The sequence below is a fragment of the Staurois parvus genome, unplaced genomic scaffold, assembly GCF_062004578.1.
Source record: "Staurois parvus isolate SC_StPar_1 unplaced genomic scaffold, SC_StPar_1.0 ptg000209l, whole genome shotgun sequence".
In the NCBI taxonomy this organism is placed as follows: Eukaryota; Metazoa; Chordata; class Amphibia; order Anura; family Ranidae; genus Staurois; species Staurois parvus.
In genome coordinates, this window is record NW_028318005.1 from 6,334,914 (window position 1) to 6,354,667 (window position 19,754).

Here is a 19,754-nt window from a genome sequence, read left to right on the forward strand (position 1 = left end):
AGGGGGACCACTCACAATGGTAAGTATGGAGTAACAGGAATCCACCTTGGGGGGGGGGGCTCGCAATGAACAAGCCCAAGCAAAAATCTCTGATAGTATAGTTATTTTTATTATAGTATAAGCAGATACACATCAAAGCAAGAGAACTCACATCTGGCTCAATAGACTGAAATAAAGATGGCCGCCGGCCTTCCTCGTGGCCCGTGCGGCGTGATGTCACCAGCCGGACTCCTCTCTAACGTGTTTCGTGCCCGTTTTCAAAAAGCCTATTTATTCATGTTAATATTTATACGTTATTAAGCGCTGCATTTATTCACTGGTTTATGAGAAGGTTTAGAGGTTTTGCCTTTATGCTAGCTGCTCGCTATATATTATACCTAGCGCTCGTATACTCATTTCTATTTATAAATGTGAACATGTTCCATAGGAAACCATGTTAAATGGACTGTAGTGCATTTCTGTAAAAACCACTAAAAACAGCTTTGGTGTGAACGGAGCCTAATACCAAAACCAAAAATGTATTATATTGCAGCTCACCAATCATTAGATGTGGTGGCTGCATTAGTTTTCTTTTCTTTGGCTTTTTTTTCCCTGTTTTCACCTGGTGATCTGCCCAATAACACATCTGTATTAGTGAGACACCACTCTGAATGAATGAGCACTGGAGGCACATCAGACTGCAGCATGGTCACTTTGGGGGGAGCTGGGTGTTAGGTCTGGTTCACAACAGTGCGATTTTCAGTGCTTTTTGCAGAAACATGCTACAGTCCATTTAACATGGTTTCCTATTAGGCACGTTCACATCTATGCTTTTTGAGCCGCTGCATTTTTGGAAAGGATCGGTGACTTTTTAAACACAAAAAGCTGCGTTCTTGCCACAATAGAGTTCAATGGAGATGCTGCTGAAATGCACATTTGTGCATTTTTGCCGCATTTTGTGTTTTTATTCTGTCCAGCAACAAAAACATTTCCCCTTTAACAAAAATTGTAGAAAAAAAAAATCACAAAATGCAGTAAAAACGCGGTAAAAATGTGGCAAGAATGCGTGTGTTAAAACACAAAGCAAAATGCAGAAATCATTGCAAACGCGGATCAACAGCAAATTGTATTGATGTGAACCAGCCCTAAGATAGACTAGCAGATTTAAATACATTACCAAATCAAAGCCAAGCTCCAGCTAACACTTTCTAATCAGTTACAGCAAATAGTTTTTTTTTCCTTTTTGGGATAAAGGTTTTCCATAAATAAAAGCTGATCATTTTAACCCCTGGCAGTGTTAAATGGCTTGTCTCATCCAAACGTAAACATTCTGCTGAAGAGCTTGTGCTTTTGAAAAACAACAGACACTGGCTGGATCACCAGATGAAAAAAGAAGAAAGAATGCCTAAAAAAGAAAACTAATGAAGCCATCAAATCTAAGAATTGATAAGCTGCAATATAACAAATGTTTGCTTTTGGGTTTAATATACCATAGTGAGAACATTTGCAAATGATGGCGGAATCCAAGATGCAAGTGCTGGAGTGTGTGGAAATGGAGAGAAACCCTAGACTTGGAAGTTCCTCCATCTCCAGGACCTGATTGATCCACTACTGTACAGAAAGGTCTCATTCTTATCATATGTAATGCTGACACCTACTGGCAGTCCAGAGAATTGCTTCTATGCACAAAGCACTAGTACATAAAAACTGGACAGAAAGTATAGTAAGCAGCAAACATCTGGACCAGGGGCAGACTGACCATTTGGAAACTCGGGCACTGCCCGAGGGCCCGAGGTCGGTAGGGGGCCCCATGAGATGCCCCTGGTACCTTTTTCATAGGCTTTTTTGAGTTTGGGCAAGGACACAGGGGCCCCATGATCCCCTATTGCCCGGGGGCCCCATGAGTTGTCAGTCTGATTTTTTCAACCTTTACTGAATAAAATGAGAGGTGGAATGTTATTGGCTGCTAATGGCAACAACTCCTGTTACATTTCCTCATTGGCTACTTTCACTGCGCCACTCTCTGTCCTATGCATTGTGTAAAACAATTGCGAGTAATTAATCTCTTAAAAAATTATTTAGGAATGAACAGATCTGCTTGAGGCTAGGTTCACACCTATGCAGGTTGCATTTGAGCCGTTTCTGCATTGTGTTGCTTTTCTGCAGAGTTTCCATTGCAGTCTATAGAACCAAAAACGCAACTTTTTGCGTTCAAAAAAGTCCCTGAGCCTGGGTTCATACTGATGCGGTGCGGCATATCACATGTGATTCGCATAGGAACTGCACCGCATTCTGTGCAGTGCAATTTGAGCCATACATTTTGTATGGCTTAAATCACACTGCATCCGGACCAAAAAGGTGCAGGACCCTTTTTTAGTGTGCACCAGAATCAGATCGCATGGGTATTCACACCCATGCGATCCGATTCTGCACATTGCACCACATTTTGCAAACTGATTTCGGGGTGTCGTTAACTTAAAATACACACCTGCAATGGCTCGTGTGAGCAGGGTGCGGTTATGATGCGGTGCGGAAATCGCACAGAAACCAGTGCAAATTCCGCACCACATCAGTGTGAACCCAGGGTGATCCTTTCCAAAAAACACACCGGGTGAAAACGCACAGATGTGAACATGTCCTATAGGAAATCATGAGAAATGGACTATACTGCGTTTCTGCTTGCTTTGGATCCATTTGTTTTTATTCTATTGAGTGTAGCGTGAATATTCTATTAAGATTCTTTTTGTGTTGTGGTTGAACTTGAGAGACCATTCATTTAATTTGTATGTGCATGGCTCAACAAAGTCAGTTGGGAATGGGAAAATGAATTCAACTTGAAGTGTTACTAAACCCAGGACCCTGCATTCACTATATCTTCTCTTCCACAGTGCACAGAACATGGAAATGCAATTATTTGACTAAATATAAACTATTAAATATCTTTTTTTTTAACTACCCAGCAGTATATAGCAGTCTTGTGACTTCTATCGGTGTCCGGCCGAGAACTGGTTAATCTTGTAGGAGGAGTTTTCATTCTCTTCTTGAAAAAGAGGAGGGTGCCTCTAAGTGCAGTATGGACAATAGAGGGCCAGAGGTCATGTAGCCTCATAGGACAGTCAGAGGAGAATGAAAATGTATATTATATAGGGTGCGCTTGTTAGATCTCAACCTCTGTAGCTGTAAGACAAAGGTGCTAGATGGATATCAGGGTGGATGGATGGGAGCAGTAACCCTGAGGCAGCTCTTCTTAGAGTGGAAGCAAGGCTCTAAGGCAGCAAACATGAAAAAGAGAGGAGGGCGCCTCAAAGTGCATTATAGACAATTCATTAGTAAACAATAGATAAATTGCACTTACAAGATAAATAGTTAAAAAGACTCGTCCTGTGGTGTATTAAGATACAGGTGAGACATCCAGCCATCCAGCAGCAGCTCAGTCTATAGGATCAGGAAGTATGAACTAGGATGTGTCTGTGTATCAAAATGAGGCTTGGAAAGCGGAGTCGGATGTAGGAGGTGAAGGGGGGGCGGTAACACATTTTGGAGCATGCTCAGTAGGCTCCTTCTTTAGACCTCTTATCTCTCAACTCTCCAAGCCTCATTTTGGTGCGTTTGGTGCGTTCAAAAGTTCGGTGCGTTCAAAAAAACGACCTAAACTCAACTGCATGTAAAAGATGATGTGTACATGGACACATAGGAAATATTAGGGAGAGTTCAGGGGCTGCTGAAAAAAACGCAGAAAAGCTCCTGAACGTCAGTTTAGGAGCTGCAGTTTACATGAGCCCTTAGCTCTCACCACCAATGAAGGATCCTGTCTGAAGGCCATTTATGCTCCCAATATAAGAGTCTAATAATCCAAGTACCCGAAGTTCCTAAAGTGGCCCTTTTCCTCTGGATTTGTCACCTGGTAAGATGGATAGATTCTGAGTGCTCCAGTTTAAGTAAAATTTCCCTCATGGTGTGCATCTTATTATACATTCCAACCAGGAGCTATAGAAATATCCATGATATGATCACACAATTCTCATTACCTGGTATTTAAAGCAGAAATAAAGGCAAGAATACTGTAATATGGATGTAGCAGCCTCTAGTGTGCTACCAGAATAGTGTAGTATGTTATAGGCAAAATCATTGCCTATAACTCATGGTAGTTGTGTGAGTCATGTGATTAAGGTTGGGTTATTGCAGGTCAGCTGGACGACTCAACAGGTAGTGGCTCTATTGCCTCCTTCTGACTATAGAGGACTATAAAACCTTCCGGAAGTTGGTAAGAAGGAAGGGGTAGAGGTCTAATCTGCATATTCATGGAGCTCCGGCCAATCCCAGGTTTGGAAGACCTGGTAGAGTGGTGGATTTACCTACAAATATGGGGGAGTCAGGCTGACAGGGAAGTCAGGTGGAAGATGGAGTGCTTAGGAGACTCTCGGTGCCTAGGAGGGGTCTCCTAGGTCTGGTGGGGCCAGCCTTTAGGCTGGGCTCGGGCTGGCTCAGGAGGACACATTTTGAGGAGAGGTTTGAATGGGATCAAGGATTGCAGCAGCAGGGAGCAAGGAGAAAAGTGTGAGTACAGCAGCCCACTTTGGGATCTACAAGGGGAAAGACTGCCAAATGTTGCAAGCTCTCTAAGGACTGCACTGAGCTCAATCCTTGATCCTTGTCCCAGGAGATCTTCCAAGAAGCCAGGAGGACTGGTAGTGCCTGCAGGCTGTGGAGCTGCCCCACATGGAAGAAAAATTAATTTGAAATATATTTTAAAAATATTCCTCCCAAATATATTGCCATAAATTTGAAATGCTAAAACTTTTGCCATATTCAATATATTTCAATAAATATATATATATATATATATATATATATATATATATATGCATGTTGAAATGCGTTTTTATTACAAAATATATGATAAGTATTTTTAAAAATATATTTCAAATATACTGTATGTCTTTAAAAATACAAATCTACATGTTTGGAATGCATTTACAAATATATGTAAAAATATATGTTAAAATTACTTTTTTTATATGTTGAAAAAATCTGAAGAATATATTTTAAAAAAATACATTTTTTAAAGTATATTTTTTTAAATATAATCTTCAGATTTTTTTAACATATCAAAAAGTCATTTTAACATATATTTTACATATATTTGTAAATGCATTCCAAACATGTAGATTTGTATTTTTAAAGACATACAGTATATTTGAAATGTATTTTTAAAAATATTTTTCATATATTTTGTAATAAAAACGCATTTCAACATGCAGCATATATACAGTATATATATTATTGAAATATATTTTGAAATATATTGAATATGGCCAAAATTGTAGCATTTCAAATATATGGCAATATATTTGGGAAGAATATTTTAAAAATATATTTCAAATATTTTTTTCTTCCATATGGTTGGGAGCAACTCTATAAGGGGAGAGAAGACATATCTGCATGTAGCTACCAGAAGTAAAGTGATATTTGAGGGTCTGCTAGTTCCCTGCCCGTAACGGGCAGCTGCTACTGATCTGCAACGACTGACGACTTTCAGGAAAAGAACAGTCCAGAATCTGCTTTTATACATAGGACGGAAGTGACCCAATTTCATTAATTCAAGCCAACTCGGCATCCCATAATCCCTATTTCCCTATCCACGTTGATTTCTACTAATAAAACAACAAAACCAAGTCCATGAACTGGTCATTGTCTTTGGAAGCAGGTCTCTGTGTGAAATACCTGTTGCCTGGCTGTGCAGAGAGAAGCTTAGGGGTACCCACAACACAGTGGCCCTTACGAGGGTAAGAGAGTCTGGGTTCACTAGCCAGCCTCTTGTAAAAGAAAATAGTTTTTATTTGTCTCTCAAAACACACAATCACAAATAGCTTCCTTCAGAAAAAATACAGGCATAGTCCTGGTTTAACTAAAACCACAGAATGGCTCACCACCAGTATCTCTGTCTTACACCTGGGTTTAGGGTTCCCATCTGTTTTGGGGTACAAAACAAGCTGCAGGAGCTCAGTCGCCAGGCATACAATTCTATTTGTACAGCATTTACACATCTATTTGTGTTCTATTTGTATTTGTTCTGGCTTTAATTCTGCAAGCCTGTCCTGATGGAATGTTTATCAATTATTTATATCTCCGTACAATGTAGAGAACATATGTAACAAATCCAAGTATCAGTGCTTGTATAACAGGATAGTTCTGTCATTATTATACCATGTATCCATGGAAATCATCCGAGGATGGAGTTTCTGAACTGATCAGTGATGTAAAAAGCGTTCTTGGTCACCTGGTGACACAGGGTGATGTATTTTGAGGCTCGTCGAGTTCTTGGCAACACAAATTTTTCTGTAAATTCATCTTTGCTGAAAGTTTTCATCCCCTGCAGATGCAGCAGGCTATTGATAAATGTCAGAGCAAAAGTGTAACAGTTGTGGTTTTGTTCATCATATCTATAAGAGAACACAACAACTTTTTAAACCATTCATTATCCAAGACACATGTAACATGACCTTTTATCAGTGACACCAATGGGTCTATGTGTGAAAGGTTGGCTAATCCAATGTGACACACATTCACACAACTCCAATGAAATTTGCCGTATTCTGTATTATATAAGAGGAGTCTCCAAACTTTCTAAACAAAAGCCAGTTTACTGTCTCAGACTAAAGGGGCACTGGACACTCTCAAAATTGATGGTCAGTGGGAGTAATTAAATTACATAACATGTGTGGTAAGTAGGAAGAGGAAAAGTGTCCCATCGTTGGTGTCAGTGGGAAGATTAGTGCCTCACTGTTAGTGGCGGTTGAAAGAATAGTGCCCTGTTGTTGGTGCCAGTGGGAGAAATAGTGCCCCATAATTGGTGTCAGTGGAAGAAATTGCACCCCGTCCTTGGTGTCAGTGGAGGAAATAGAACCCCATTGTTGGTATTAATGGAAGGAATAGTACCCCATCATTGGTGTCAGTGGAATAGTGCCCCATCTTTGGTGTCACTGGGAATAGTACCCCATCTTTGGTGTCACTGGGAGCCATTATGCTCCACTGTTGGTGTCAGTGGAAGGAATGGTGCCTCATCATTGGTGTCAGTGTGAGGAACAGTGCCCCAAGGGCTGGATAAAGGTAAACAAAAGGCAAACCAGCCTGAAGGCTACAGTTTGGGGACCACTGTTAAGGAACTATCTCATATGATCTTAAACGCCATTTAGTGGCCATAAGACAGTATTTGTTTTTAAAATGATTGTAAAGGCTGTGTGCAGCAGCCCTCCAATACTTAACCAAGCCCTTTCTTGATTCAGCGATGTGCATGAGAGCCTTGGCCGTCCTGGGTCTCTCCCTCCTAATTGGCAGTTGGAGCCATTGGCTCCTGCTACTGTCAATCACACCCAGTGAGCCAATTAGGAGAGAGCGGGGGCAGCCTTTACAATCACTTGAAACATCTCAATCAGGAAAAAAGAAATTTTGGCCACTAGATGACGCTTACGATCATACAAGATAGTTATATAACACAGAATACAGCAAATTTCATTGGAGCTCAGCAAACTTTTTATATTTTGACCCCCCCAAGTGATCCGAAAATGTTCCAAACAACTTCCAAGCACTGCATTTTCTTTCTTCTGTATCAAGTAGAATGCTATTCTCCAAAAGGAACATGCACGTAGCCCTGAGAGCAGGGGTGGACTGACAACTCATGGGGTCCCCGGGCTATAGGGATCATGGGGCCCCTGTGTCCTTTCCCAAACTCAAAAAAGCCTATGAAAAAGGTACCAGGGGCATCTCATGGGGCCCCCTACCGACCCCAGGCCCTCGGGCAGTGCCCGAGTTTCCAAATGGTCAGTCCGCCCCAAATGGTCAGTCCGCCCCTGCCTGAGAGTCAAACTGAAAGGGTAAAATATTGAAGAGAGATCTGTGTATTTACCGGTAAGAAAGCCATTTCCCAGCAGATGAGATCTCTTCTAGATAGGAATCCCATTGGTGGATCAGAGCGTACTGATCTGGTGGAACTAGTGGTACACTCACACATTGTTCCCAGCCTGTACTGTCTTTGTGGATTCCTGATTCATTGTAATGATGAACAATTCCTGCGGAATCAACCATGAAATACATGATAAAGTTTTGTAATATTATATATATATAATAATATATGCAGAGATATTCAATGTCTAACTGCAGAGGAAATCCTAACAAGTAATCATGAAATTTGGCCCCTTCTTCTGGATCTTTACAGCATATTTAGCATTGCCTTGAAAGCAAAATATGATTTCCACTTAATCTAGCTAGTGAAGGTACTACCATCAGCTACATTTGATATTTTGGAAAAAAGGGGGAAAAAACCTGCGCTACACCCCAGACAATGCAATGTGTGAATAAATGTGTGGAAAAAAAATGTATTCTGAAACAACAGTGAAACAATTAGTGGACTGCTGCTACTCTTTCTCTGAACGGAGCTTTCTGTGATGTCACCTCGTTCCAGCCAGTGGTCTGACACCACGGGAATTTTAAATGTTTACACTGCCTTTATGTACAGTTGTGTTCAAAATAATAGCAGTGTGTTGAAAAAAGTGAATAAAGCTCAAAATCCTTCTAATAGCTTTTATTTCCATACACACAAATGCATTGGGAACACTACACATTCTATTCCAAATCAAAACATGAAGAAAAATATATCATATTTGTGTTGCTCCTCTAAAAAAATTGAAGAAAAGTGAATATTAGACTGTTCAAAAAAATAGCAGTGTTTGTATTCTTCTTTACAAACTAAAACATTCACTATATAAACTGAGAAATGTTTGAAGATTTTGCTTTCCTTTGAATCACTTAATTAATATTTAGTTGTATAAGCACTGTTTCTGAGAACTGCTGTACATCTGTGTTGCATGGAGTCACCCAACTTCTGGCACCTGTGAACAGGTATTCCAGCCCAGGATGATTGGACTACATTCCACAGTTCTTCTCTATTTCTTGGTTTTGCCTCAGAAACTGCATTTTTGATGTCACCCCACAAGTTTTCTATTGGATTAAGATCCGGGGATTGGGCTGGCCACTCCATAACGTCAATCTTGTTGGACTGGAACCAAGATGTTGCACGTTTACTGGTGTGTTTGGGATCGTTGTCTTGTTGGAACACCCATTTCAAGGGCATTTCCTCTTCAGCATAAGGCAGCATGACCTCTTCAAGTATTCTGATGTATTCAAACTGATCCATGATCCCTGGTATGCGATAAATAGGCCCAACACCGTAGTATGAGAAACATCCCCATATCATGATGCTTGCACCACCATGCTTCACTGTCTTCACAGTGTACTGTGGCTTGAATTCAGTGTTTGGGGGTCGTCTCACAAACTGTCTCCGGCCACTAGACCCAAAAAGAACAATCTTACTTTCATCAGTCCACAAAATGTTGCGCCATTTCTCTTTAGGCCAGTCAATGTGCTCTTTGGCAAATTGTAACCTCTTCAGCACGTCTTTTTTTCAACAGTGGGACTTTGCGGGGGCTTCTTGCAGATAGCTTGGCTTCACATAGGCGTCTTCTAATTGTAACAGTACTCACAGGGAACTTTACACCTTCTTTGATCTTCCTGGAGCTGATTGTTGGCTGAGTCCTTGCCATTTTGGCTATTCTTCTATCCATTTGAATGGTAGTTTTTCTCTTTCTTCCACGTCTTTCAGGTTTTGGTTGCCATTTTAAATCATTTTTGCTCAGCGCAGCCTATCATTTTCTGCACTTCTTTAAATGTTTTCCCCTCTCCAATCAACTTTTTAATCAAGGTACGCTGTAAAAATTTGTATTAATGTGCATAAAGAAGCCAAGGAAAGATGGAAAAATCTCCAAAAGGCATCAAATTACAGATTAGACATTCTTATAATATGTCAACAAAAGTTAGATTTTATTTCCATCATTTACACTTTCAAAATAACAGAAAACAAAAAAATGACGTCTGCAAAAGTTCGGGCACCCTGCAGAGTTAATATCTTGTACTGCCCCCATTGGCAAGTATCACAGCTTGTAAACGCTTTTTGTAGCCAGCCAAGAGTCTTTCAATTCTTGTTTGAGGTATCTTTGCCCATTCTTCCTTACAAAAGTCTTCCAGTTCTTTGAGATTTCTGGGCTGTCTGTCACGCACTGCTCTTTTAAGGTCTATCCATAGATTTTCAATTATGTTGAGGTCAGGAGATTGTGAAGGCCATGGCAAAACCTTCAGTTTACGCCTCTTGATGTAATCCCCCGTGGATTTCGAGGTGTGTTTAGGATCATTATCCATTTGTAGAAGCCATCCTCTCTTTAACTTCAGCTTTTTCACAGATGGCATCAAGTTACCATCCAAAATTTGCTGAAATTTTATTGAATCCATTTTTCCTTCTACTCGTGAGATGTTCCCTGTGCCACTGACTGCAACACAACCCCAAAGCATGATTGATCCAACCCCATGCTTAACAGTTGGACAGAGGTTCTTTTCATTAAATTCTGTGCCCCTTCTTCTCCAAACGTACCTTTGCTCATTCCGGCTAAAAAGTTCAATTTTAACCTCATCGGTCCACAGAACTTATTTCCAAAATGCATCAGGCTTGTCTATATGTTCATTTGCAAAGTTCAAACGATGATTTTTGTGGTGAGGACGTAGAAGAGGTTTTCTTCTGATGACTCTTCCATGACGACCATATTTGTACAAGTATCTCTTTATAGTGGAATAGTGTACCACAACTCCAGTGTCTGCCAGATCTTTCTGGAGGGATCGTGCAGTCAAACATGGGTTTTGAATTGTTTTTCTCACAATCCTGCGAGCTGTTCTGTCTGATATTTTTCTTGGTCTTCCAGATCTTGCTTTAACTTCCACTGTTCCAGATGACTGCCATTTCTTAATTACATTCCGAACAGAGGATATTGACATCTGAAAACGCTTTGCTATCTTCTTATAGCCTTCTCCAGCTTTGTGAGCGTCAACTATTTTCAGTTTCAGTTTTCTAGACAACTGCTTAGAAGAACCCATGGTGCTGATCGTTGGGGCAAGGTCAGATGAGTCTGGGCATTTAAAACCTTTGAGATTGACATCACCTGGTCTTCCCAGACGATGATTGAGAACAATGCATGACACTGGCAGGTCTCAGCTTTGCAAAGGGGGCAGTGCATGCTATAAATTCTGCAGGGTGCCCAAACTTTTGCAGACGCCATTTTTTTGTTTTCTGTTATTTTGAAAGTGTAAATGATGGAAATAAAATCTAACTTTTGTTGACATATAAGAATGTCTAATCTGTAATTTGATGCCTTTTGGAGATTTTTCCATCTTTCCTTGGCTTCTTAATGCACATTAATACAAATTTTTAGCTGGGGTGCCCAAACTTTCGATCCCCACTGTATGTCCGTGACTTACGGAAAGGTCCCGATCTCCCCTTTCGATTGGGACCTTTTCCGATCATGTGACCGCTGTGTGTGTATGTGTGTGTACTATGCACTCTCTGACGAGAATGTACCTGCATAATGGTGTAATTAGCAGTATCACAACAGTGCATTCTATTCTGACCTCTTACGTTACAATTTTGCAAATGTGGAAATAGGGAGGTTTAGTTTTTTGTCATGGTATTCATCAGCCAAGAACAGTGAACGAATGCAATTTTTTATATAAAGCCAGCCATAGATGGCTCAAATCATGTATGGGCAGGCTGAATGTACCCTAAGTTGATCGATCGATCTACTTGGATACAGCCTGCCTGTCGGATTTTACATGCAGTTATTGCTAGCAATGTGTTCTGTGTTCTCCTGGCAGGGACGGCTTCCCCTGACCCCAATTGTTCTGCAGGAGGGATTCTCAATCAACACTGTCTGTGTTGATGGAGGGAATCAGGCAATTTTGGCTGCAGCAAAGAAATTTGCTCTGTCTGAAAACTAGGATACTTGACTAATGTTCCAAGGCCAGTTTGAACCCCATTAATTAGCTGCCAATACAAACTCTAATTTACCATTTTAGACACTTCCTTTCAGGGATGCATTAGGGCTTCTACTATAACCAGTGGTGTATTTAGTTCAGGTACCGCCCTAGCAACCCCCCTGCTGCAGCCACCACAGCCCATCGCTGCAATATTCCCCTTCCCCCAACCCCACTGCATCCACCCGCAGCCAACACTACCAACTAACACACATAACACACACCCCCCCCCCCGACCCCCTTAAAATTGCCATCCTAGGCAAATGCCTTGTTTGCCGTGTGTTAAATACACCTCTGACTATAACATAATTATACAAACATATACACTGTAAATAAATGGCTTTACCTTTAGAACTGGTAATCCCAACATGGAGGTCTGAAAAGCCATCATATTCACTGCAAAAAAACCACAATCTGATCATTTATTGGATTCACATAATGGCTAATGCAGAAATAGATATGATGTTTTATTGTAGAGTCTTGTTCATAAATATGAAGCTTACATAGGAACCTTGGGAGATCTGGCAGCAGCTGAAAAGTGTGAGGATGGGAAATGCCAATTTCTTTTGATCCATATGGCTAAAATCACAATTCTAAAATGCTTTTAATGTGCTTCTACAATGCAAATATATGAATGTAGCCTACAGCCAGAAAAAAATTGTGTTGTTGTGTTTAATATACATATATATTTTGTGACAGTGTGGTGACCTGTCACAGTGTAGAAAGGATATTTAACCCGGGATTCTCAACAAGGCAGGTTGAGGAGCTCCAGGGTACTTGTTTACTGCAGAAGAAACTGGTTTTTCACTTTCCTCATTTGTTTGTAAAGTCCATTTTTGGGACCTGGAGCCTGGAGATTTCAAAGTGATTTGGGAGGGATGAAATCTCCAATCCAGGTTTTGGGAATGGCCAGGAGACTCGCCCTTTAGAGAGCGGCTACAGCGGTGTGACGTCACGCCGACCGGCGCCACGAGGGCCCCGGCGCCATTTGCATATGTATGGTGAGGGGCATTTGACCAGATCTGACCAGACCCATATAAGGATCCTTGATGTCCTGAGATTATCTGCTTTAAATGCGCATTGAGATTGCGTATCTGGTGAGTGCGCAATCCTTATATATCTATCACCTCATCCACGGATCCAGCCATTGGATTTTTTGAAGATCATTTGGGATCTTTTCTGCTCACGCTATAGACTGTATTTGGGTCTAGTGTCCAATCACCTATAGTCACCATTAGGTGACACTCTTACTTGCACCTTAATATTGTTTTATTATGCTGTTTTATTCTATTGTATTTTTGCATAAAGATGTCTATATGTCCTAAACATAACATTTTAGTGCTGCACCTTGCTTTATTTTGATTACTCTGGAGGTTTATATGGTGCCTTTTTGGTGTTCAGCTGCTATTTTCTCCTTCTATTTACCTATCATTTTACTTTAAGCGCTCACTTACCCTGCGATTTACAGTACAGTAAAAAGGTCCACCCTCCTCCTACTGGGATCTGAAGTTCTGCAGATATCTTCCAGAGTGCAGCAGTCTCTCCAATGGACTAAATGTCCCAACGTGCAATGCTGCAGCCCAATGCCCTCCTCTCCTCCTCCTCCTGAGTCTATCTGGATTTGCAGTTCAGAAAGTCAGTTCCTGCATTATACAGATGCAGCTTTGGACCACATCTCCCATAATCCCAAACACTCCGCATGACAGTCTATGATATTGCTTGGCTTGCTCCCTGATATGTCCTTTGCTCTGCTGCCAGAATGGAAGGTGTGAGCTGCGGGGATAAGTCTCACACAGGGCAGCAGCACAGCCAGCATGCGAAGGGGATTTTACATAGGCTGCTCTGCTCCTGGCGTAACAGTGTAGGTGGGTGCTTTTTTTTTCTTAGGCTTTCTGGTGATCTGCCCAGTAACACATCTCCTGTATTAGTGAGACACAACTTTGGAGGCACAACGAGAGCCACAGCGGACAGCAGCATTGTCTTTCTGGGGGGGGGGGGGGGAATAAATTGAAGCCAAACTCCAACTCACACTTTATAATCAGTTTAAAAAAAAAGGCAACCATCCCAACCTATAACCAGCCTTAGCAGCAAGGTGCACATGGAAGGGCAGTGCACATCACAAAACAAACAAAAGATTTCCCAGCAACACTTAGCAGCCAGCTTGTGAAACAACCACTTTGGCCCTGTTTATCGGAATGAGTTAAAAACAGAGGGGTTTGTTTGCACACATTTGCAAATGCATGAGTAAGCCACAGTCCACATCAAGGGTCCTCTATACTGTGCAACTAATTAAAATGTTCAAAGCCTCCATAGTAGGAGCACATGTATAGATGGATAGGTAAAGGGCAGGTGTGCCTGGAGGAGCCCATCCCTCCTTAAAGGTACAGGGACACACGTGACATAGTCAGTTACAGCAACTGTTTTTTTTCCTTTTGGGATAAAGGTTTTACATGAATAAATAAGAGCTGATCTTTTGGGGTTAACACTACCAATCACCCGCCCCCTTAAGCTGCAGTAAGCAGCAAATGGGGATGTTTACATTCCAAGGGTGCAGTGCTTCACATCCACGACAAACTTCACCCGATATGTAGCTTGCTGCCCATTGAACACTACACATTCAAGTGAAACATTAACAATAACATATAAAACCATTTATAACTCAGCCCCAAATTACATCACTGATCTAGTCTTCAAATATCACCCAAACCGTACTCTCTGCTCATCGCACAACCTCCTGCTCTATAGCTCCCTTGTCTCCTCCTTCCATGCTCATCTCTAGGGCTTCTCCAGAGCTTCCCCCATCCTCTGGAACTCTCTACCCCAATTTATCAGACTATTGCCTACTCTGCTCACTTTTAGACGCTCTCTGAAAACCTATCTCTTCAGGGAAGCCTATCCTGTCCTCAGCTAATAATGGAATCTTCTACTCCTTCTACCAGTCCATCCCCCACAGTTACTACCTTTTTGTACCACTAGCCCCTCCCTCCTAGATTGTAAGCTTCAAGGAGCAGAGCCCTCCTATCCAGGGGCGGACTGACAACTCATGGGGCCCCTGGGCAAAAGAGGATCATGGGGCCCCTGTGTCCTTGCCCAAACTTAAAAAAGCCTATAAAAAAGGTACCAGGGGCATCTCATGGGGCCCCCTACTGACCCCGGGCCCTCGGCAGTGCCCGAGTTTCCAAATGGTCAGTCCGCCCCTGCTCCTATCCCTCTTGTATTCAACTGTATTGTTGCTGTATTGTCTTCCGTTATATTGTAAAGCGTTGAGCAAACTGTTGGCGCTATATAAATCGTGTATAATAATAATAAAAATAGGGAAGTGCCGCAAACACGGTGCGATTGTTGGCAAAATGGGGGTAAAACAGGTGGTGAGGAGGCACAGCATCACTTGCTCACCACCTGACAGTACCCTCTGGAGCGCGATCAAGCTTCAGATGAAAGGCAGATATAAACCCTTGTCTACATCTATTGGTAAATGGTCTGTCTCATCCATGTAAACTGATGCATTCTTCTGGAGAGCTTGACCTTCTGAAAAAAAATTACAAACTTGCTAGCTGAGTCACCAGATAAAAATAAAAGAAAGAAAGCCTAAAAAGAAATTGAATGCAGTCATTACATCTAATTCCCCGTACGAAAATCAAACGAAAAATTTAGCTGAACCACTGATTGAACGATTTTCTCTTCGTTGATGAGCAGGATGTTTTAACCGATAACGATATTGTGAACGAAAAAATCCAGTTGAACAACAGTGAAAAATGTTGTCGTTTCACATACGACCGACCGATTTTCTATGCCATGGTATGACGGTCGTACGAAAAAATCTATCAAGCGCTATCACGCATGAGCGGAAACAGAAGATGACTCGGATGTTTATTTCCAAGGAATCTTCGTAAACATGAACGAAAAATCCAAATGTTAAAAGTAGATTGGCCTAATGAGGTAATGAAACCAGAATTCTGCATAATATATTTGTATGTATCACTATTTATGTATATAATGTAATAAACTATATTATACTCATTGCTGGTAATTGTTGTGTACATCGCTGGTTCTGGCCGGAAGGGCGTGGCTACAAAGTCACAGGCACACTGCATCACTTCCACTTGTATGGAAGACGTCAACACTACATATTGCCTGACAAATTATTTTTTTAGATCGGTTAATGTGGGCCACGATTTAGACCAACAAACTAACGCCTCTCGGTCATCGGATGACCGATTGGTTGATTTTCTAATTGTATATTCCCACCTTAACTCCTCATGCACACGGGCATTTTGATAACGCTGGTAACGTTAGCTGTGTAAAGTCAAGTTAAAACTGTGAGTTTTTCAGCTTTTTTAGCGTTTTTGATTAGTGTTTAGCAGCGTTTTGCAGTGATTAGTGGCATTTTCGTTTTTTAGCTTTTTTTAACAAAAAAAAATTTGGGGGGGTAAAAAAAGTCCAAAAAATGCCAGTTTGCTGCGTTTTTCAGCGTTAGAGCGTTTTTACAGCTAAGAAACTCCTCTAGAAACCCACTAGTTCTGGGGGTTTTTTTCCAGCCAAAAAACATTGATTACAGTCTATGTGTGCATGGATACATAGGATAACATGCTGGGAGGTTTACTGGCTGTAGAAAAAAACGTCAAAAGCCAAAAACAGCCGCTGTAAAAACGTCCAGTGTGTATGAGGACTAAGAATTGGTAAACTGCAATATAATAAATGTTTGCTTTTGGGTTTAATATCGCTTTAAAGTGTAATTATGAGCTGATAGGTCGGATTTTTATGACCCTATCGGCCTCTTCTATCATAAACCCTTTTCCATGCTATGATCCACTCAGGGTACATTTACAGCACCGCTCTGTGCCATGATGATGTGACTCCCATGGGACACCATCACAGCCTGGCCAACCAAGCGGCTGAAGAGTCGGAACCTGGTAGGAAGACTGGGAGGTGATGGCAGCACCTGTGACAGAGCAACGCTGGAGGGGATCGCTTGCTAGGTAAGGCGCTCACATACCTAAAAGCTCCCGGGGGCTCAATTAACACTTTTTGGCAGAGGTTCCATTGTGCTGGATCTTTGGTAATGTCTGGTAATAAAAGATCTACGTCCGTAATAGAGGAGCACAGCTGGGACATAATGTCCATTGTATGTGTAGTATAGAATTATGTGGTCAATGATTAGCTTACCCTATAAACCGGCCTTGTGTTGGCTTGAGTACAAAGCAGCATTTCTCACTGTGTGCATTGCTGAAAGGGCAGGGAATGGTGATCGGAGCCTGCTCCACGTCCCAGGAGCTCACTGGATTTCCCCCACAGATAGGACACTTCTGCGGAACAAAACTGCTGTAAATGTCTTTCTCACAATGAGTGAATTTTACCAGACTCGTGGCTAGAGGCACCATTGTCTTCTGCTCCTCATGATCTCTGTACCCTGTCATGGCAGCTGTGCCTGAGTCTGATGTCATATGACACGGGAGGGAACACAACACCTGATCTAGACAGACAACACGGAGAGAGCCGTGTCTGCAGCCCGGGATGAAGGATGAAACACCAAAGAAGATCACACACGTACACAAGGGGTTAACCCTTTCATTGATGGAGAAGTGTTTTGTGTTTTTTGCACCCATGTTTAGAAAATCAGTTTAGACCTGGAGATGCTCAGTTATATAAAGCCGTGTTTCTCAACCTTTTTTCAGTCAAGGCACCCTTTAAAATTATGGACAGTCCTGAGGCACCCTTTAAAATTATGGACAGTCCCGAGACATCCTTTAAAATTATGGACAGTACCGAGGCACCCTTTAAAATTATGGACAGTCCCGAGACATCCTTTAAAATTATGGACAGTACCGAGGCACCCTTTAAAATTATGGACAGTCTCGAGACACCCTTTAAAATTATGGACAGTCACGAGGCACCCTTTAAAATGATGGACAGTCACGAGGCACCCTTTAAAATTATGGACAGTCCCGAGGCACCCTTTAAAATTATGGACAATCACGAGACGTCCTTTAAAATTATGGACAGTCCCGAGGCACCCTTTAAAATTATGGACGGTCCCGAGACACCCTTTAAAATTATGGACAGTCCCGAGGCTCCCTTTAAAATTATGGACAGTCCCGAGGCTCCCTTTAAAATTATGGACAGTCCCGAGACACCCTTTAAAATTATGGACAGTCCCGAGGCTCCCTTTAAAATTATGGACAGTCCCGAGACACCCTTTAAAATTATGGACAGTCCCGAGGCACCCTTTAAAATTATGGACAGTCCCGAGGCGCCCTTTAAAATTATGAGCGGTCCTGAGACGTCCTTTAAAATTATGGACAGTCCCGAGGCGCCCTTTAAAATTATGGACAGTCCCGAGGCGCCCTTTAAAATTATGAGCGGTCCCGAGACGTCCTTTAAAATTATGGACAGTCCCGAGGCGCCCTTTAAAATTATGGACAGTCCTGAGACGCCCTTTAATATTATGGACAGTCACGAGACGTCCTTTAAAATTATGGACAGTCCCAAGACGCCCTTTAATATTATGGACAGTCACGAGACGTCCTTTAAAATTATGGACAGTCACGAGACGTCCTTTAAAATTATGGACAGTCCCGAGGCACCCTTTAAAATTATGGATAGTCTTGAGGCGCCCTTTAAAATTATGGACAGTCCCGAGGCACCCTTTAAAATTATGGATAGTCTTGAGGCATCCCATTTTAACATTTTAAATGGGGTGCTATTCTTTAAAATAGCGTATTAGCTGGCCGCTAAGGTCACTGTCAGTGAGTTCTCTGTGAAAGTTTGTGTATGCAGTTTAGTGCATCAGAGGGGCTGAGGTCTTTGAGGAGGTCGAGGCTAACAAGGGACCCATTTTAACTAGTGGCTCCTTCAGGGGTAGCACTACAGTGGTCACTGGGACAAACAGAGGGGGAATCTCCCGAACAAGTGTGAACCCAGTGTAACGGGGCACAGACAGCAATAACAACCCAACCCAATCTTTTTTTCAGTTTAGTGGGGAGAGGGATCATAATACCTGTTAGGTGTTTACTACTGTCTGTGCCCGTTACGGTAGGTTCACACTTGTGCAACCTGTGTTTTGTAGGTAGGCAGCCCATTCATGTCAATGTGCCGCTCCACCCCCATAAATGCAGGGGAAAAAGTCTCGGGCACTTTCCTTCAAGTCTTGCCACACCTGGGCCGTGGATAAGGGGGTACCACCAGTCCTCTTGTACGGGGCCCAGGCCAGCAGGGGGGCCCAGACAGCTGGGTGAATCAAATGTGGGCAGGAAGGGTGATCAGCATGACGGGGGGGGGCAATTACTGCACCCAACCCCCTGTATGGCTCTCTCTGCAACAGCTGAAAGCTGGCTTCTTCTCCCTCCCACTGACTTTCAGCTGCTGCAGAGAGCCATACAGGGGATCAGTTCCAGTAATTGCCCCCTCGCTGCACCCATCACCCTCCCTGTGCACCTTACATTTCCTCCTGCTGTCCAGGCCCCCCCTATGTGCCCCCACCCCCGCAGTGCTTCCGGCTTCCCTCCTCTCCTTCAGGATGGAGATTAGAGGAAGGGTCTGGTAAAATATGTCACATTTACCAGCCCCTTCCTTTCCTGAATGAACACAGTTAATGATCGGTACATATCACTCACTGTGTTCATTCATAACTGAAGCATAGTAAACTGTACTTTTTTTTTTCTTTGGGTGGGGGCTGTCAGGTTGGCTGAATGGGGCCCCGTGGTTTCTAACAGCAGCCCTGGCTGTGGCACCATGCTATTTGGTGATTGTGAAAATGCCCTGCATTTTCCAATGTATGAGGGTGCCGTTAAAAATGAATAGCACCCCTTGCATGTCTGCTAAAGAGCAGTGTCTTGCCTGCAGTTCAAGAACACACGTGATTATGT

General features: G+C 42.3%; 1 protein-coding gene across 1 annotated transcript; it reads right to left on the minus strand.

Annotated features, from left to right (window-relative positions):
* Positions 1 to 5,796: 5,796 nt before the first annotated feature.
* Positions 5,797 to 17,348, minus strand: MKRN2OS (MKRN2 opposite strand). Its single transcript, XM_089678713.1, has 4 exons — positions 17,056 to 17,348; positions 12,236 to 12,285; positions 7,886 to 8,048; positions 5,797 to 6,422 (listed from the first exon to the last, which is right to left on the minus strand). The coding sequence occupies exons 1-4, from the start codon at positions 17,331 to 17,333 to the stop codon at positions 6,203 to 6,205; spliced, it is 711 nt and encodes a 236-aa protein (XP_089534839.1). The 5' UTR covers positions 17,334 to 17,348; the 3' UTR covers positions 5,797 to 6,202.
* Positions 17,349 to 19,754: the final 2,406 nt, after the last annotated feature.

Excerpts from the sequence above, each read along its gene's own strand:
- MKRN2OS (XM_089678713.1), bottom strand. The coding sequence starts at position 17,333 with ATGACATCAGACTCAGGCACAGCTGCCATGACAGGGTACAGAGATCAT. Across the intron at positions 8,049-12,235 it reads TGGGATTACCAGTTCTAAAG|GAATTGTTCATCATTACAAT; the intron begins GTAAAGCCATTT and ends TTGATTCCGCAG. Across the intron at positions 6,423-7,885 it reads GGGAAATGGCTTTCTTACCG|ATATGATGAACAAAACCACA; the intron begins GTAAATACACAG and ends GTTCTCTTATAG.